This window comes from Bipolaris maydis (genome assembly GCF_028858645.1).
Source record: "Bipolaris maydis strain C4 unplaced genomic scaffold PSV08scaffold_14, whole genome shotgun sequence".
Lineage (NCBI taxonomy): Eukaryota > Fungi > Ascomycota > Dothideomycetes > Pleosporales > Pleosporaceae > Bipolaris > Bipolaris maydis.
The window spans coordinates 642,317-661,515 of record NW_027093870.1 but is presented as its reverse complement, the minus strand read 5'-3'; the positions used below and the strand labels follow the sequence as shown (position 1 = coordinate 661,515).

The 19,199-nt window shown below is 49.6% G+C and overlaps 8 protein-coding genes across 8 annotated transcripts; 7 read left to right on the top strand and 1 right to left on the bottom strand.

Annotated features, from left to right (window-relative positions):
• The first annotated feature begins 25 nt into the window (after positions 1–25).
• PSV08DRAFT_365372 (uncharacterized protein) lies at positions 26–1,403 on the top strand. Its single transcript, XM_014225178.1, has 2 exons — positions 26–113; positions 171–1,403. The coding sequence occupies exons 1-2, from the start codon at positions 88–90 to the stop codon at positions 943–945; spliced, it is 801 nt and encodes a 266-aa protein (XP_014080653.1). The 5' UTR covers positions 26–87; the 3' UTR covers positions 946–1,403.
• A 524-nt stretch (positions 1,404–1,927) lies between these two features.
• Positions 1,928–3,821, top strand: PSV08DRAFT_380482 (heterokaryon incompatibility protein-domain-containing protein; the record flags this gene model as incomplete). Its single annotated transcript, XM_066093389.1, has 2 exons — positions 1,928–2,432; positions 2,524–3,821. 2 exons carry the CDS (start codon positions 1,928–1,930, stop codon positions 3,819–3,821), a joined length of 1,803 nt encoding a protein of 600 aa, XP_065948211.1.
• Positions 3,822–4,546: 725 nt separating this feature from the next.
• On the top strand, positions 4,547–5,640 carry PSV08DRAFT_328998 (Sec1-binding region of Mso1-domain-containing protein). Its single transcript, XM_014225175.2, has one exon. The coding sequence runs from the start codon at positions 4,623–4,625 to the stop codon at positions 5,484–5,486; it is 864 nt and encodes a 287-aa protein (XP_014080650.1). The 5' UTR covers positions 4,547–4,622; the 3' UTR covers positions 5,487–5,640.
• A 339-nt stretch (positions 5,641–5,979) lies between these two features.
• On the top strand, positions 5,980–8,779 carry PSV08DRAFT_229642 (rab-GTPase-TBC domain-containing protein; the record flags this gene model as incomplete). The annotated part of the gene is made up of 5 exons (XM_014225174.2): positions 5,980–6,117; positions 6,173–7,532; positions 7,607–7,869; positions 7,925–8,243; positions 8,295–8,779. 5 exons carry the CDS (start codon positions 5,980–5,982, stop codon positions 8,639–8,641), a joined length of 2,427 nt encoding a protein of 808 aa, XP_014080649.1. The 3' UTR covers positions 8,642–8,779.
• Positions 8,780–9,263: 484 nt separating this feature from the next.
• On the top strand, positions 9,264–11,229 carry PSV08DRAFT_208908 (uncharacterized protein; the record flags this gene model as incomplete). The annotated part of the gene is made up of 2 exons (XM_066092077.1): positions 9,264–10,751; positions 10,815–11,229. The coding sequence occupies 2 exons, from the start codon at positions 9,264–9,266 to the stop codon at positions 11,007–11,009; spliced, it is 1,683 nt and encodes a 560-aa protein (XP_065948210.1). The 3' UTR covers positions 11,010–11,229.
• Positions 11,230–11,887: 658 nt separating this feature from the next.
• PSV08DRAFT_229634 (P-loop containing nucleoside triphosphate hydrolase protein) lies at positions 11,888–14,035 on the bottom strand (the record flags this gene model as incomplete). The annotated part of the gene is made up of 3 exons (XM_014225172.1): positions 13,727–14,035; positions 11,976–13,672; positions 11,888–11,919 (listed from the first exon to the last, which is right to left on the bottom strand). Exons 1-3 carry the CDS (start codon positions 13,993–13,995, stop codon positions 11,888–11,890), a joined length of 1,998 nt encoding a protein of 665 aa, XP_014080647.1. The 5' UTR covers positions 13,996–14,035.
• A 173-nt stretch (positions 14,036–14,208) lies between these two features.
• On the top strand, positions 14,209–15,213 carry PSV08DRAFT_229631 (heterokaryon incompatibility protein-domain-containing protein; the record flags this gene model as incomplete). Its single annotated transcript, XM_014225171.2, has 1 exon — positions 14,209–15,213. The coding sequence occupies one exon, from the start codon at positions 14,209–14,211 to the stop codon at positions 15,133–15,135; it is 927 nt and encodes a 308-aa protein (XP_014080646.2). The 3' UTR covers positions 15,136–15,213.
• A 2,501-nt stretch (positions 15,214–17,714) lies between these two features.
• Positions 17,715–19,181, top strand: PSV08DRAFT_251076 (TLC domain-containing protein; the record flags this gene model as incomplete). The annotated part of the gene is made up of 4 exons (XM_014225169.2): positions 17,715–17,757; positions 17,808–18,118; positions 18,229–18,516; positions 18,579–19,181. The coding sequence occupies 4 exons, from the start codon at positions 17,715–17,717 to the stop codon at positions 19,179–19,181; spliced, it is 1,245 nt and encodes a 414-aa protein (XP_014080644.2).
• Positions 19,182–19,199: the final 18 nt, after the last annotated feature.

The window sequence follows — 19,199 nt, the reverse complement described above, 5'->3', positions numbered from 1 at the left end:
ATCTCCCGCAATGCCGCCGATTTGCAATGAACAGAACCTGCCCACCGAAACACAGTACGCGACAAGGCCGGTGACACAGGAGACGCAATGTTCGAATTGCCGGATGCGAAGCGGTAAATCTCAACCACGAAGACACCCAGCACCGACTACATGATACTGACCTTGCCAAGGGTGCGCCGCGACGAGCTCCAGTCGCCCACATCGTCGCCACGCTCTTCGCCGGATCGAAACCTCGAAGAGCTTTTCCGGTCCAGGATTCACAGCCAATTTGCGTATACAACGACCGAAGAAGTTGTCGAAGACGCTGCGCACAGCGATGACGACGAGGCGGAACTGCGACTCTTTGCTGCACCTTCGAATGCACCCGCGCAAACACACAAGATCCGTTTATCGTCCCCCACTGCCGACAGTGGAGAGCCGGGCCTCATTTTGAAGAAGCCCCGAAGCTACTATTTTGCCGATGAGCCCACAAGTGACGAGGAGGCTGCCTTCCAGGCGGCAGCCATGGATGGAAAGGGCGTCTTGGAGCTGTCACAGCTGCCTTGGCCGGGTTGCGCCTTGCCGTGGAAAGTGTGCAAAATCTCGCCGGCAGGAATGAGAAAAGAAGTTCTGACCGGCCATCCTCCAATGCTGACCACGGTAGAGGAAAGAACACACAAGCGCACAAGAAAGAGCAAGAAGACGCGAATTGCAATTAGGAAGAAGCTGCAGGCGACCAAGGAGAAAGAGAGTGAGCAGGCACGGCTTGCGCAGGAGAAGCTGGAGGCGGAGCGCGAAAAGAAAACACGCAGGAACAGAGAAAAGAAGCTGAAGAAGAAGGCAAAAGAGCAGGCCAAAAAGGCGGTAGATGGAGGGAATGAAGAGACCAAGGAGATTACGGGAGATGCAGAAGGAGCATCTGTGACTAACCCTACTGTCGCTCCCGCCGATGACGCCATGACCTAAACTCAACTATGTGACATTTTCAGGTTACAACAATCACGCGGATGCTGACTGGGCTCAACATGCGCCTTGGAGAGCGTTCTCTATGACATGGAGCTCTCAATCATGATGTTGCCCTTACCTGCTTCCCCTTGAAGCGCGCCGTGTGCAAGCGATACCTAATAGCAGTATCTTTCCCAGTCTGCTTGACAGCGAGCGAAACTTGTGTGAAGACTTGGGAGCACAGATGCGGATACAAGTCCGTTGCAGAGCCCCGCTGCTCCTTCCAACACCGTGTCCACACTGTTCCTTCTCGATCGGGGGCCGTGCATGTTGATCCACATGGACGTGCAGAGAAGGGAATACACATTTCTCGCGAGACATGTTTCCTGCGCTCCTTCCTTCCTGTATGCAATACGAGGCAGGTTGCCAAAGTAAAAATAACTACCATATCAAACCACGCATCTATACGCCTCACTTGTCATACCTCTTTCTCAATCTCATCCATGATACTCACCGCTTCCACCGCAATCCCCCTAACTTCATTCGTAATCACATCCATTCCCGCAACCAGCTCAACTCTCTTCTTCCACAACCCCATGACCTTTGCATTCAGCCTTGCCGCGCCACACTGTAGGCTGTGCACCCAGCCTCACCCCGCCCCGCCCTTCATAAAAGTGACCATGTCGCAAGTCGTAGCGGAATTCGCTCATAGACCTTTGCGCTATCTTTCTCTTAGATGCGATTTTTAGTATACTAGCTTGGCGTCCTACACCCCAAACTACGCGCTGTGTCGGCTTCGGCCTCGTCAACGTTGACGGGTTTATTTTATCCTCCTTGTAGAGTTATATCATCATAGTGGTTTATCAATCGCACTTCACAGAAGTAAGTTTGGTGATTATCAACAAGGTTTAACACTTGATAAGAATGTTGCTATCACTATTTCGTAGCAGAAACTAATAGGTAAGCAGATTCTAGTATCGCGAACTAATACGCCTGAACTGACATGAAATCCTGGGAGCTTCTGTGCGACGAGCCGCAACCTACGAATGATTCAGGCCCTCTACCAGAGTTTGCATACGAGCCGTTAGCATCACCCCAAGGATGTATTCGCCTCATTAACATCCTCGAGGTTTCCACAGATGGCACCATTATATGCGCCATGAAAGAAAAGCAATTCAATCTCAATTCAGGAAGTTACAATGCTCTTTCATATTGCTGGGGCCCGTCCAGACCTCAATATCGAATCATCGTCAATGATAAAGTCCTGTATGTTCGAGAGAACCTTAGGGATTTTATGTATGCTGCGCGCACAGCTCACGAGGATGCTTGTCATGATATATGGATTGATGCTATATGCATCAATCAATCAGACCTTGCTGAGAGAGCTATCCAAGTTGGCCAAATGCACCATATATTTTCCAATGCAAGAATCGTCTACGCTTGGATAGGAAACTGGGACATGAGATTTAGCTCAGCCTTCCAAAAACTTGAAGAACCCAATGCAGATAGTGAGCCGGCTCTTTCGTTTTCCCCCCATCGTTCGTTGATGAAAGCTGATTATATCACAACCTGTTGTCCCGTGTTCTAACATTGATTTAGTCCCCAGAACCTGTAATAAATATTCAAGTGTACACATTTCTATGCGGCACTTGTTCGCACGAGACTACTGGAGCCGGATGTGGATAGTCCAGGAAAATATCCTTGCTTCCAACATTCGCCTCCTTTGTGGCAGCAAGTCATTAGCTTGGAACACTAAATCGGTATCGCAACTCCTAAAGACAGCCATCAGCGAGCAATGGACGGGCCACCCTTCTAAGAAGCAAGCAAACTCTAGGAACATGAGCGTTGCACAGCATTTGGTTCATCTGTCCCTGAGCCGTGCTCAAGGTGACAACACCGCCAATTCTCCAACCTTGTATGAGCTCCTTAGTCAACTGGGCCAAGGGGAATGTGCAGACGTCCGTGATAGGATCTACTCACTACTTGGACTGTTCCCCGAGGGGCCAAGCCTACAGGTTGACTATCTCATTAGTGCTCCTGCGCTTTTCTTCAACGTGCTACTAACACTTGAGCGCAAGAGAGGATTCCGTGACTGCCTAGTCTTAAGGAAAGCTCTGGGCCTCACCCATCAGGATCTAGAGAACTACTGGTCCAGCCATAAGCACCAGTACAGCAACTCTGAGGATATAGTGATCCACTTGGCGGAACTCAAGTCCATCAAGGAATGGAGCAACCCACTAGATCCAGAAATCCACTTCACTCCTTTGCATGACGAAATAAGATCCAGCGATTATATTTGGGAGTTTGCACGCATGCCGCACCTCAGCCACGCACTCATTCTGAGAGATGGTTCTGGTTCCGTCAGGGGTGCGACAGGAACAATGACATGTGTGGCATTGGGACTCATTCATAATTCTCGAGAGTTTTGTAATGGGCCTTGTCACGCATATGACTGGTCACATCTCCAACTCAGCGTATTTCCTTGGGAGTCATTCCAACCCGCCACAGTAAGGAAGCAAGGTTTGAGGCCATCATCATCTTCAATAGCCATTCATGTCAGCTCATCCATGTTGCTCTTTCTTATGAAGTGGTTCGATATCACTTGGTATAAGCTTCGTGCCGACGAGTATGGCCACAGGGGTGAACCCCCGTTCTCAGAACGATCGTACTGGAAGACTACCGGGTACACAAAGATACGTCGCCCGCTCGGATCCCAATGCCTGCATTTTTCTACCATCCACCTCAAGAATTCGATCAAGTCTACAATCCTTGAGGCTCCAACATTGGAAGCCAGTAGCATCATTCCGTGCGACTGCGAGCCAACAGCAGATTATTTTGGAACATCTACGAGGACCGGCCGTGAACACTGGTCTACTAACCATACCCACTATTGGTAGAGAGGCCGAGTGAGATGTTGCTTTGTGATCTTGGATGATGGGAGCCCGCCGGATCCTCCCAGCAGGGTGCAGCGATGTTTGCATTATGATCAAACGTCATCATCCTTTTCCCTTCATTCATCAATGCTACTCTGGCAATCAGAACCCAGAACCGGTTCCAATTCCTGTAAACATGAATATGTATCTAGATGATATGTCGGTTGTTGTGCGTCACGACTTCTTCAGGATTTGAGTAAGACATTTTGAAAGGGATAATGGAGACTGTGTAATAGAAAGCGCCCTTCAGCCCTTCAGATAGCTGCTAGAGGAGAAAAAGGCGAAAGCATTTTTGTGCACGCTGATAATTGTTGAAGAGTGTCTCACTCAGTAGAAGCTGCAGTCGTTAAAAAGCTTGTTTCGTGGTGTTTCAACATTTATGAACACGATCTGTGATCTGCCGTGCATGACGGCCCAGGCACATACAAGGCATCAACAGAGTCTGTTGGAAAATTGGTCGCATAATAGAGAGCTTTTCGGTATTGGCCAAAATTCGTGACAAGTTAGCGTAGAAGTCGGGTTTCACATAGAAAGAATCTCCGGCTCGTATGTGGCAGAACGTGATGCAACAGTGGCGATGGTGCCCATTGCCTTGAGCGTGCTCGCTCGCTTCTGCGACCCAAACGCCGAGTCAGTTGGAAACAGGGACCCAACGTGACCCTTGACACCACCACCTACTCACCTACACCAACTGGCCTGCATAAAGGTGCCCAAGAGCAGTACCGAACGCGCAAACCTTCGATCGGCACAGCTCGTCAGCCCACCATGTCGTCTTACCTCAATAATCTCCTCACCAACACGACATCGCGCTACAACAACCTGCGACGACAGATCCTATCCGACGAAGCAGATGGCGATACAGAAGACGACTCGCATCTCTCGCGAGTGCTTCGCGCATATTATACGGAAAAGGGCAGGCCCTTCCCCCAATGGCTTCCACCAGACCCAAAGGCCCCCCAGCCCGCGACCCCGACACAGTTCGCATCTTCTTCGTCACTACGACAACAGGGACAAGCGCCGCCAATGGGCAGAGGAGGTGGAGGACTCAGCGATCTGTGGGATACTCCTGCGCCGCAACAGCAGGCACAAGAACCACTGTCGCTCCGCCGAGGTGCAGGAGGGCGTCCTCTGCAAGGCCGACCCATGGGCAACTCCATGACGCCAGAGCCTCAAGTACAGGGACGACCATTGCCGAGTCAAAGGGCTGGTAGCTACCAGAGCTCGGTAGGAGGGCGTCCTCAGGCCGAGTCTTCATCACCACCACCAAGCGCAGGAGGGGGCACATCCGCGCAGGAAAGGCTCAAGGCCAGGCTATGGGGGAGGTCACAGAGCCCAGCCCAGCGCGGACCAGCTTCAGATTCTGGCAGCGCCAACCCGTCTAGCCCGCGCAGCCCATACGACCAAGGAGGACGACCACCATACCCGGAAGAGCGAAGTAACAGCTATGGAAGTAATGGCAGCGCCGGTGGAAGGCAGCAGGGCTATTCTGGCATGTCGGCAAACTCGCCTTGGACTGGCAATGCTGATCCGTATGCGCCACAGAATGGAGGATACGGGGGAAATGCACCGCCACGCGGACCACCGCAGGGCGGACGTATGGGTCTGCCGAGTGGACCACGCATGCGCTGAAGGCCTTTTGAGTTCTTGGTGGGTTGAGCATGGCGTAACGGAGTGGTTGTTGGTACTCATTGGGAAGGCAAGCATGGGTCTGTAGACATTTGGCAGCATAGTTCAGGTTTACTGTACGGGCAGGTCCTTAATAATATCGATATATTCAACTCGGGGTCATACAAAGCACCAATATCAGTTTTCAATTATCTGCGCGCGCCAGGTTGTTGTCCAGGTCGTGCTACTACTACTACTACTACTACTACCACCACCTGATTCGATGAGGGGCGACGGTAGCGTCGACGCGTTCCCCGCGCACAGCCACACTCGTCATCCGGCGAGCTGAGCCTAGCCGGCAAGCATCACCTGCGACTATACGCCGCCGTCCAAGCATGTGCACCAGTTTGCCTAATATCTAGATTATCTTTTACATGCTCACCAGCATCTTGGACCTACACACAAACCTCTCTCCATCTAGTGCCACTGTATAACTCTGGTGGCCTTATAGCCCCGCATGGCTTCCCAAGCAGAGGCGCCACCCTCTCCAACCGCGAGCTTCTATGATATGAGTGATGATGAAGAGGGCGAGTACAACACAATTCGACATACTAGCAGTGGCAAAGGCGTAAAGCTACTATATACAAAGAGCAAAGTTCGCACAACGACATGTACATTTGGCTATCTGCAGACTGTACTAACACGCATAGGTATACGTACATCCCTCACCCTCGTCTAAAGACAACATCCCTGGCTTCATTGCCCTCATACAACAAAAGTCCACCCGCTCGCCCAACGATGCACGCCCTACTTCGTCCTCGTCTGCTCGAAGCGTCAGCGCGTCCTCACTTCTCCTGTGCTGGATACCAGAGTCTAGCCTCGGCGATGCATACGATACCTATGTCAAGGTTGATCTATCAGACTCCTCATCACCACCTAAACAGTCATATCTAGTGCCACCACCTCCCACACCTTCCACACACTCTGTTACTCCCGGATATGCATTTGCACTACCCGTCAGCGAGATATATTCGGTCTTGATACGACCACCAAGTATAGGATGGTGGTTTGGGAGCGTGGTTGTCAATACCCGTGCTGGTGACAGTTTTCCTGCGCTATTCTTCCATGACAGCGAGTGCCAGTCCACTATCATGCAAAGGAAGAAGCTCGCAAAGGAGAGCTTTGATCCGTTCGGTGACGGAGGTGGCATGTTCTGGGGCGGCGATGAGGTACTCAGATGGCTCAAACGATATGTCACAGTTGAGCGGTCGGGAGCCGACCCTAGCATATATCTCATCGATCCCTCTGAAGAAGACAAGAAGTCATTTGGAAAAGATGTGGCGCCAAGGAAGAGCACCGAGGGTCAAGCAGGCGCGTCGTCTTCGCAACAAGGCGGACAAAGAGACGGAGCAATGGATCCAGTAACAAAGGCGCTCAAAGAAGCGAGATGGAATTTCCTCGAGAAGCTCAGCCAAGTCACTACATTTACAAGAAGGACTGCACAAGCCGTTGCAGACAACCCCAAGATCCCTCCTCAGGTTAGGCGCTTGATTCAGAATCCAGAGGTGCAAACTTTGCAGGAAGAGTTCGACAGTGCACGGTTATATCTTGCGAGATGGGCTATGGGCATCGCCGAACAAAGTGAACGAGAGCGAAACCAGCGCATATGGACAGCCAAAGACGTCTTGGCAATGGAGGAAAGCGACGTTGGCGACTTTGAGATTCTAGACATGGACAAGATGACCATGGCCGATCGAAGAAAACCAGTCACCTTGGAAGAGTGGACGGGCTTTTTCGATTCCAAGGGACGACTGCAGTTGATGCCAGACGAAGTCAAGGACCGTATCTTTCACGGTGGCCTAGATCCCGATAACGGCGTGCGCAAAGAGGCCTGGCTATTCCTTCTGGGTGTTTACCAATGGGAAAGCTCAGAGGAAGAGAGACGCGCACACATCAATAGCCTTCGCGACGAGTACATTCGGCTCAAAGGCGCGTGGTGGGAGCGGATGGCTGAAGGTCAGCACACCCTAGAGGAAGAAGAGTGGTGGAGGGAGCAGAAGAACAGGATAGGTTAGTTCCCTTGTTCGCTTTGGCTCTTTTGAACGTTCACTGACTTCCCCCATTCCATGGGGTCCGTTGTGTAGAGAAAGACGTACATCGCACAGATCGCACTATCCCCATCTTTGCTGGCGAGGATATTCCTCATCCTGACCCCGACTCTCCATTTGCAGATGTTGGCACGAACGTTCATTTGGAGCAGATGAAGGATATGCTACTTACCTACAACGAATACAACAAGGGTCTCGGCTACGTGCAAGGCATGAGCGATCTGCTCGCGCCCATTTACGCAGTCATGCAAGACGATGCAGTTGCCTTCTGGAGCTTTGTGGGGTTCATGGACCGCATGGTAAGTTTTGTAGTAAACAACACACATTGGGATACAAGAGCTGATTATGAAATAGGAGCGAAACTTCCTACGAGACCAGTCTGGGATGCGCAAGCAACTCATGACTCTGGACCATCTTGTACAGCTCATGGATCCTAAGCTGTACCTGCACCTTCAGTCAGCGGAATCGACCAACTTCTTTTTCTTCTTCCGCATGCTACTTGTTTGGTATAAGCGAGAGTTTGAATGGGCAGATGTACTGCGGTTGTGGGAGTCCTTATGGACTGACTACCTGAGCAGCAACTTTCATATCTTCATTGCATTGGCTATACTGGAAAAGCATCGGGAGATTATCATGGCGCATCTTAAGCATTTTGACGAAGTGCTCAAATATGGTAGGTGGAGAAGCCTGTCTTTGCACTCAGCAGACACTGACATTATCCCAGTCAATGAGCTTTCCGGTACAATGGACCTGGAGTCAACACTCGTCCGCGCCGAGTCTCTGTTCAAGAGATTCCAGCGAACAGTAGAAACCATTGACAAAAAGGGAAACTTTCCCTCGGCGCCACAAGCGAGGCAGCGGAAGCCAGCCACTGGGGTGACTGGTAGTTCAGGCTCCTCATCGTCGACGAACCAAGCGACGAGCTCTGGTACTGACAAAGGCAAGCAGGCTGTTGGGGATGAACAAGAGACCAGAGTAATCAGTCCAGAACTTCGCGCATTGCTAAGTCGGAAAGTAGAGAAGCTGGACAAAGATAAGATGTCGGAGCAGGGTAGCGGCGTTGGCAAGTAGGCGTTGTGAAGGATTGTTATCGTTAATTCACGGGTGGCGTTATGGGATGGCAGGATAGCTTTGGGAATACATCGGGGCATTCACTGCGGCTGGCGCGTTTGATAGGCTAATTCAGAAACGCCATTGATGATATCGTATCTCCACGTTCATTGCGCACCCCGCACTTCATCTTTCGTCATCACGTGGTGCCACGTCTGCCCTCATGCATCATGTTTTTATATTTCATTTTCAAGAATATACCTGCTGCGTCCTGACCGCGTTTTCACCCTCAATCAAAATCGGTTGCGCGGCTGTCGCTCATGGGCCTGACTCGCGCGTTCTGTTTTCTCCAAACAGTAGCCTAGCACTTCACAACTTTATTGATCACCAACGCTACACTTGTATGATATGAACAAACCACGTGCGGCTGCACCCTTCTCACTTCATGAAGAGAGACACCGTGCCAGTGAAACCTTCAATGAACTATATCAATCGCTTCATCGACCGGCACTTGTCGCCGCGTCCGCGTACACAACGACCCTCTCAGCCGCCGAAACCCCTAGCGAGCTCCCATCACCAACAAAGGATACGCTTGCGCCCTCATTCTCACCACAAGCACAAGCGACGCAAACGCCGCCGGGAGATGAAGGCGTTCAAGGGGCCTTGGTCTAGCGACCTTGATTCATTCAAGAAGTTGGTGCACTCGATCCCAGAGCAGTACAAGTCATCATTCGCTACTTCCTCAAAGGCAACGATCGACAAGATTTGCGATCCAGGCGTGCTACATGTCTGGGAGTCGAACTCTGATGTCGACAGCTTGTTGCAGCTCGCCTCAATCATTGCTAAGCTCTGCAATCTTGGAGTGCGCAAGAACGCCGGCGCGAACCCCAAGGATGGCTGTATGGTAATTATCGCTGAAGAGAACAGCAGTGGGAGCAACTTTAGTCGCATCTGCGAGTATGTTGGTTACCTGACTGGAGCCAAACTGCGGGGCCACCTCGAAGACACTGTTGCTGCGTATGGCAAGATTGTTGTGGTCAGGGGCTGGGACAACAGTGTACTGAGTGGGCAGCGCGAGGCGCTTGAGAAGACTGTCCGACGAATCAACATTGCGATTGAACGTGTGTTGAAGATGGGGAAGTTTGAAGGCAAGAAGAGGAAGATTGTGTGGCATCACAATGCAGTCATTCCCTTCTTGTTGCATTGGATCAATACCACGACACCGGCCTTGCGCTCGACCATATCTGCGATTACTATCACTGGATCACTGGACTTCTCTACTCGCATTGGACCCTCTACCGCCGGTCGCGCAAACAAGGTGCCTGACCTCGAGCGTCTAGAGCAATATGCAAAGAAACTTGGTGTTCCTGTTGTCTTTCTCGACTCATCTTCACAGCTCATCAACTTTGACTATCTGGGTACATACATGTACTACTACGCCTACTACATCAACACCTTCCTGCCCTCCTCACTATCTAGACCCCATCTCGAAAAAGCACAAGACGAACTCGTCACCTTTTCTTTTCGACTCCGCGCAGCCAGCGAAGCCAAGTACGGCATGGAAGCAGTCAAAATGGTACAAAAGTACCTAGACCCACGCACCGCCAAACAATGGGCACACAACTGCATCAACAAAGACAGTTACGAGAAATCCAAATGCCGCGCCGCCGGCAAAGACGAATCAATCCACCACGCCGTCCAGCTCGCCGACTGCCCCTTCGCCCGCTTCTCCGCAACTCCCGGCGTCCCTGCCTTCGCGCGCCTCGCCGCCGGCCCAGCCTCCACCTCGACACCAGACCACTACACCGCCGCCCCCGTCAGCATCGCATTCCGCAAATCGCAATTCCGCCCCGCCAGCCCCTCGACCTTCTACATCCTCATCCCGCAAGCTACGCAGGACCTCGAAAAAGTCACAAGCCGCATCCAAGGCCTCATGATGGCCGTCCTCGAGCGCATCCGCCGCGAAAAAGGAAATCCGCTCCTTGCCGACGACGAAAAATGCATGTGGCGCGATGTCGTCAAAGCGTGTACCTGGGCCCTCGATGGCTGCGAGGACAAGATGCCAAAGGATATGCTAAGGAAGGTGAGGTTTGTCAAGCAGAAACTCAAGTCTGGCACCTGGGGGTATGCCGTTAATGCCCCGGCTACTAATCCTGATGCTGCGGCTGGAGCTGCGGGGAATGCGGCAGCGCAGCAGGGCGTTGAGATGAATCGGCCGTATGCGTTTGATCAGGGTAAAGCGCAGAGTGCTACGCCGGGGTATTATCAGGGTGGTGTCCAGCATGTGCTTCAGGCACCCTTGGATGGCGCTGCTCAGGTGGCGCCTCCACAGATTTATCCTAGTGTTGGGCTTGGAGGCCTTCGCGGGAGTGGGCGCGGCTTTACTTGACATGATTTTCTTTCTTTTGTTTTCAACGTACGCTGGCATTGTCACTTGTTTTCTTTTTTTCTTTCTTCTCTTGCTTTCTTCTTGTTTACACTTTTAGCATTTGTCCGACATGCTTGAGCATTGAGCATGTGGAGTTTAGGTCATGACTTGACGATTAGATGATGCATGGATGGGTATATATCTTATGAGTAATGACACTTATGATTGAGTATGTTCTTAGCGTAATGCGACTTCTACTTGCTGGCGATGGAAACGGAAGAGTGAAGAAATGTAGTCGAGTATGGCTGACTGATGATGTTTTTTTTTGAATTGGTCTGTCTTCTACCTTTTGTCGATACTATCTTTGAGGACTATTGCCTATTCAGAGTATACTAATGAATAGTGCTGGTTTTTAGGCGTTATAGTTCATTGCACCTAACTGTATAATCCTCTATACCGTGTCTAATATCCTCGTCCTGACATTGTACATGGATTCTACAGCAATTACTCACTGCCATGGTAGAGGAATACCATTGAATTTCTCGCTTATTTAGGACTTTTTCGAAAGAAAGTCATGAGGGAATTTTTTTTAAATTACACGGTCCTTGTATATACAAAAAGAAAGATACTAAAGTACATGGCAGGTTGGGGTGTAGATGCCCTATGCAGACGCCCGCACTTAGAGCAAATCCTCTTCTGATTGACCATGAGCTTCCCTACGTATCCCAGCTATTTCAATTTTCTTCTGCATTGTTTTGAAATGCCGGCGACATCTAACTGTAAATGGATGCTGAGATCCATATTGCTCAGTCAGTCCATTGTATGCTTGTTGGTATAGCTTCGTTGCTTCCGCGTATCGATGAAGTCCGAGCAAAGAACAGGCAAGATCGCAAGTATGCTTAAGTGTATCGGGATGGCGCTCCCCAAGCTTCTTGGTAGATATTTCTAGTGCTTGCTGACATAACTTTTCGGATTCCCTATACCTACCTTGAGTAGATAACATCCGTGATATGTCAGACATGGTAAGCAGCATTAAATCCTCGTTCTCTCTTAGCTCCTTCTTGCCCACTTCTAAAACTTCTTGAAATAGCCTTTCCGCATCGCTATACTTGTTCTGAAAATACATTACTGAAGCTAGCATCCTTTTAGCCGACAGCGTTGAGTAATGCTTTTCTCCTAGCTCTTTCTTATACTTTTCTAGGGCTTTTTGATGAATATTTTCGGCCTCATCGTGCTTGCCTTGATCACACAGCGTTGATGCCAATAGTACCATATTCGCTAGCGTAAGGGGGTCGTACTCTCCTAGAGCCTTTGTGCTCGCTTCTAGTGCTTGCCGGCTGAACTTTACTGCCTCTTCAGGCCTACCTTGATCCCGAGTAACTGCCGCCAACAGTGTCATAGTAAGCAGAGTTCTCATATCACTAGGGCCTAAAGTCTTCTCCTCAACAGCCAGTATCTTTGCTGCAATCTGTGCGGCTGTAGTAAAGTCTCCCTTTTCATAAAAATAATGCGCTGCATTTTTCAGTACCTTTGCCCAGGACGGTAATATCCCTCGGGTAGCTGGCTTGCTATGGAAAAGTGGTTCGATGTGTGGAAACAACTGCTGCCACTTTTCCCAGTTTTTATACGTCCCAAATGGCAACTCTTTCTTCATCAGCTCTATAAACTCTCCTTCCCATCGCTCTGCACTACCATAGGATGACAGCCATACTCGCGTGCAGAACTGAACTAAAGCGTGCATCTCGCATGTGTGGTCTGCGGTCGTTGATACTAAGGAGTAAGCTTCTAGAGTAGCTAGGTCCTCGCCAAACCCGCAATCATGGTCTTCTTCTTCATCTTCTTCATCTTCTGTGGCAGTCTCCCTCACTGTGTAGTTTCTGAATCGCCGCAATGTCCACTCCGGTATGCCCTGTGGGCTGAAGAAGCTCATGAGCGACAATAGGTCAGCTGCCGATGGCCGTTCGTAGCGAATCTGGTCGAAGGACATCTGCCAGGTAGTTAATATCGAGCTGGACGCACTCTCGTCTCGACGCAACTCGACTACATCCCACTTCAGCAAACACTCTCGCTTCTTGTCATTTTTCTGAAAATCGTCTAGATAACGTGCCACCGTCATGTTTGCACATCGGTTCATGTACGCAGCCGCCTGTGTAATGGCAAGAGGTATACAGTTGAGTTCGTGTAACAGTTTTAGAGCGCTCTCTTCAAGGGGCGGATTGCATAGTTTATTGCGCAGCAACTGGAGACCCTCGCCTGTGCTCATCGCGAGCACCTCGCAAATCTTGTTGTGACCGCCCACTAGGTTGGATGCCGCATCTTTACTTCGTGACGTGACTAGTATCGCTCCGTTGAGGCTCTGGGGAAGGTAGACGGCCAGGGGAGTAGAGCTGTCGGTGTCTGTCTCATCCCGCTTGCGTTTCCGTGATGGGAAAAAGGTCTCTACATCGTCAACATTGTCCAAGACCATGAACCACTTCCCGTTTCTCTCATCCCGGAGCCAGTTTCTAACTAGCTGTAACACGTTCGCTTTGGGGTCGTCCTTGCCTGGCAGCTGTAGCCGGTCTGCGATATCTTTATACGCTTCCTCGAACCGGGCGCGGGTACTAGCATGCACCCAGAAGATAAACGTCTGCGGGCTCGCATCGCGGATTCTATGGGCGTATTGTATCGCGATCTGCGATTTTCTACGACATATCAATGGATTGATATTGCGATAGCCTTACAATACGTCAACATACCCTACTCCGCCAAGACCCACCAGCGCTGCCCGCGCTCCGTTTCCCGCGCACTTGTCGCGTATCCACGCGAGAATATCGGGTCGGTCGACATAGTCTGGATCTGGCGCAAATGGCACCATGGAGAAAGGTTCGAGCTGGCGACGAGATGCTGGCAGAGTGTTATCCGCTCGATCAGGCCCAACGTTGAAGTTCATCGTCCCACCAGGTCCACAGTGTGGAGCCAGGATAGCGATATGAGGTTCCACAGGCCCGTGGAACGTGCTGGCCATAGTGAGGTTGAAATGTGACTTGGTAAAACTTTGGGGTCGGAGAGAGGAAAGGAGAGGAATCAGAGACGACTCGCAGCTAGGTTGCCTGGATAGGAATGTGCCAAGCGAGTATCAGTCTCAGCCTTGTGCACTTCCAAGTTCTGCAATGCCCAGTGTCTCCTGCTTCTGTTCTATGTATCTTTGTGCTGACTATCAAATTTTGGTTCATTCAACATGCGTCTTCTACGACGCAACGATGATGGCAGATACATCCTACAAGAATTTATGGGCGAGACCATTCCTCGTTACGCCATATTGTCTCACACGTGGGGGCTAGATCATGATGAAGTCACCTTCGCAGATCTCAACAAAGACACAAACACATACACTTCCAAGCCGGGTTACAAGAAGTTACAGTTCTGTGCAGACCAGGCGGCCAAAAATGGTCTCTGCTATTTCTGGGTAGACACCTGCTGCATCGACAAATGGAGCAGTGCAGAGCTCTCCGAAGCGATCAACTCCATGTTCGCCTGGTATCGCGATGCTGCTAGATGCTACGTCTATCTTTCTGACGTTCCAGCCGGTACACCAATCAGTGGATCATCAGACCAACAAGAATGGTACCCTGCTTTCCAGCAAAGCAGATGGATGACAAGAGGGTGGACTCTCCAAGAGCTATTAGCTCCCACATCGGTTGAATTCTTCTCGGTCGAAGGCCAGCGACTTGGTAACAAATACTCGCTTTTGCAGGAACTTCACAGCATCACTGGAATAAGCATCGAAGCTCTTCAAGGGAGTCCGTTGGACGGATTCAGCGTTGAAGAGCGCCTATCTTGGGTGGGACAACGCCAGACGAAGCGCGAAGAAGACATGGCATACGCTCTACTGGGTATACTTGATATAAATATGCCAGCTATATACGGGGAAGGTCGGAAGAAGGCCTTTGCCCGACTGCGCAGGGAGATGGGCTTATCCGCAAATGGAGGGCCTTTGGAGACACCTCAGAGCGATACCCCAAAAGACCAAAACCAAGCCTTGCTGACGTACAATGGACCCGTATTCAATGGAACTATATCGGGGAATTACGTGGTAGCAGGAACTAGTGTCACAGGCGGTGTAGTCAATTTTAACTTGGGCGACGAACGAAATGTTCGCCGTTAGCATGCGCAATAAAAGGGCTTGGTTTGGTGATAAGAGAAAATCAAGTGTAGGGGCTAGAAATACTACCAGCACGCGTTGCAAAAAAAAAAAACTGGTATTCGCGTTTGTAGCAGGAAGAGTACTGGAGGGTCATTAGGCCTGCTGCGTTGTTCTCTGAGCAAAGACAATAAAGAAGTTATTTGAGCCAGATAGGCTTCCAATCCGGGTTCGCTCTGCCTCTTATACTCTCAACGTTCATGATACCATGGACATAGACCTCGCAAACAATTGTATATTCCCTTCTGACTGGAAACAGCTTCAGTAAGAAAGGCGTCGTCGCATCCTCCAAGATCCACACTTCATCGGCGGGCCGTGGCACACATGTAACGATTCCAAAATAGCAGTTCATAGTTCTGAAGAAATTTCGGTTGCCTAGCCCGATAATGCGTTTGTATCGTCCGACTAGGGTGTTGTTGGGTTGGGAAACATTGGCCTGGTCTAAGTCTTCGGCTGATGGTACTGTTTGAAGCGCCGCCTCATTCATAGAAGCTTGCCGCAATGCATCCAGGTGCCCCAAAGTCTCCTCATAGGCGTCAACAGTGGTAGTATTGGAGCTATGATCTCTTACTGTCATGAGGCACCACGTCAGCCAGGCACGAAACTCATCTCCAGTACTTTCCAACGCTGGATATCGCCCATACACATCCACGTCGTCGATGATAGTGCGCCATATTGCTTCAAAATTGGGTTAGCCGTTGTTGTATATGGCTGGAGACTCTTTACAGATCCTCAACATCGGTCGTATCACTGCGGCGGCTTCGACAGGGCCTACTGTTGGGATTAAAGCGAACATGTCCTCCAAGAGACTGTCCACTTTGATACTCCTAACTCCGAAAGCAAGATCTTCGTCACGAAACTGACGATGAGTTTGATATTCATGAGTTTGTCGTGTCTGCGCCAGTGAGGTATTGTAGGGGCGATGCAGCCCCGGTGCAATAATGCAATAGGACACATGCCTCGCGCGCTGAAGTCAGGAACTCAAGTCCTTTTGAGAGGCTCCATTCTCTGCGTCCCTTATTGGCAAGGCCGACCGCATAATTATAATAAGACGAGATATGGGAGGTTCAGCAGCAGATGACGAGCTCCCGCGGCAAAGGATGTAAATTCGTCTTGGCCATAGTCGACATTGTACAAAATTCGTGTAGCGTTGGTAAGAAACTTAACAATGCCTAGCGGGACGAAGGTGAAGTCTCTTGGGTTCGCTGCTTGCTTTCATCGAGTACGTATGACCATCAAGATAATCAATGATTCAGGCGACACTGCACCGCATCCTGTGACTAGCAATTTTCGATCATCGACCGATAGCTTCCCGTCAATAATTGATTATTTAGATTTGCGGCCTGGCTTGAGTGCGTATTGAGTTTTCACATTGAGTAATGTTTGCTCGCTCTGCAATAGATTAATGGGCTCAGTGCTGTACGCAGTTGCTAGAGGTGAGTACACCGCAACGTCGAGTGGCTAGAGGCTGTGAGTGGCATGAGGCGGAAATACGGCTGTATTACTCGGTGAGTATAGGAGTAATCAATGAAGAAAGGCGTTAGGCTGCTATGCCTGTCGACGAGAAACATCTCGTAGTCGCGTTTGCTTCGATAATATTTAGATCATTCAAGCAGGTTAGAGCAGAACTGCTGCTTGCGCCGTCTGTCCTTGGTCAGAGCTCCCTTCTTTTTTAGGTGTATCGGCAACCCAATTAAGCATCCGTCATCTGTTGATTGGCTGAGAGCAGCCGAGGCTCCCAGCTAGGTACGCGGCCGTACTCATGACTCCGCACGGCAGCTGACATCCGCTTCTATGTTCCCTTTGTGTCGATACGCAATTGCAAGAAGCGACAAGTTGGTATCACATTGGCGCTGCTGAAGAAGCATGCAGTTGCTAATTTACAGGCATAATATATATGTATGAGACAGCCTATTACAACAGTAATGAACATGTTATCACTCAACAAAGAAACAGTGATGTATCAATGTGATGAAAGCTGAACTCCAAAGCATCAAAAAAACCTCTGGTGGGTGGTAGAGGAAAATGCAGGAACATTCACCGCTATCATGAATTGCGACATTTTTTAGAAGTCCACACTGAACTGTGTGGCATTTTATATTGCAATCAATATCAACTAACTAGTTGTAACTGTGTAACTAACTACTGTAGTTATTTAGCAAACGTATTACTAAGTTTGCAAGGATTTGCAAGCAGCTTCTTGTGAAAGCGACTAAAAGACACCGCCGAAGATCCGTCCGGTAAATAATTATCCCATATATCGGAAATCTCTTCTGGACTGTAGCCCCACTACGTTTGTTAAAACCGCTGCTGTATAATTCACCCTTTGAATTGATTTCTGTCTTAAGGCTTCACCCTAGGCTTCTGCTATACCTCTATCTCATAGAAAGGGTTCAACTTTATTCCTGATGAGACCTACCATTGACCGGTACGTTAAAGATACCTCAACACCCTAGAATGCAGATTGATTGCTGACAACCATTGCTGGTATAGCACCCCGCTTGTCAAAACACAAGGAGGCAGAGTCTTGAACTGTAATTTACATGATTCACCTGTTACTAGTTCGAGGAAGCTCTGGTCATGCAGGTACACTCTCATGACAAAAAAGGAATTTAGCCTAACAAAATCTGTCATAGGCTTGTGTTTCGCCTTACCACTCGTATCCGTACTTATATACGCCTACCAGCCGTTAGCACATGATGCCACTCGCGAGTTTTATAGATTGCCCTACTACAATGCCGTTGGAGGAACGTATACCCAGGGCTGGGGAGATCTTCGATTTGTTCTGTTTGGTAGTGTTCTCTTCACTGTTTTGAGAGCGGTTACAATGAGGTATCTGCTTAAGCCGCTAGCGCGTTTAGGCGGTGTCGAAACGAAGAAGATAGCTCGCTTTGCTGAGCAGGGCTGGTTAATGATACATCACTCCTCATTTTGGATAACAGGCATGGTAAGACAGTTCCCGTTAACAAAATTTTGAGGATGACTGACCACGGTATCCATGCGGTGGCTGTAAGAATCGGTCAGGGCTATGCTAACGACAACAACCTACGAGTACAGTACATCAACTACAATTCAGTATACTGGATGAATTTATACGAGTTATGGACGAACTTTCCAACGCGCGAAATGACCGGTCTAATGAAGAGCTACTACCTCCTTCAACTAGCGTTTTGGTTGCAGCAGATTTTTGTTCTAAATTTTGAAAAGAGGCGAAAAGACTATTTGCAGATGCTCACTCACCATGTTATCACAAGCGTACTCCTCGCAACAAGTTATACCTACTATCAAACCAAAGTTGGAAACGTGATTTTGTGCCTGGTGGATGTGGTGGATGCGCTTTTTGCGGTAAGTGATAGCGTGGATTATATGGTTGGGTGCTGCTGATTGTTTTGAATTCTCATGTACAGGCTGCCAAGCTTCTCAAGTATCTAGGTTTTCAGACCGCTTGCGACGTTGCCTTTGGCATCTTTATTGTCAGTTGGATTGCTAAGCGTCATGTTTTTTATATCATGGTGTGCTGGTCTACATATACCCATCTCACCACAGTAATGCCTTACGGATGCTACGACTCCATCTCTGGAAATCTGCTTCCCGACTCTATCCGGACTCCTCGCAACGGCGGGGATAGGATATTTCGCGAGATTTTGCAGTCTTTGCGCGACCCTGGTGGTCCAATTTGTTTCAACTCCTCCATCCGGTCCGTTTTCCTTGGATTACTTGGAGGCCTTCAGCTGCTTATGCTAGTATGGTTATGGATGATTCTTAAGGTTGCGAAAATGGTGTTTGATGGCCAAGGGGCTGATGATACCCGCAGTGACGATGAAGAAAGCGCGTCGGAAGAACTTGATGGGAAAGATAGCTGCAATATTGCTCAGCGTAGTACAGTCAGTGGCAGCCTGGTGTTTCCATCGTCTAATGAGAGCATTGGAACTCGGAGTCTACACTCGGAAGATTCGAAAAGAAACGCATATGAGACGCTCCACAAACGAAATATACTACGTCAACATTGATTGTGTTATGGGGTAGGT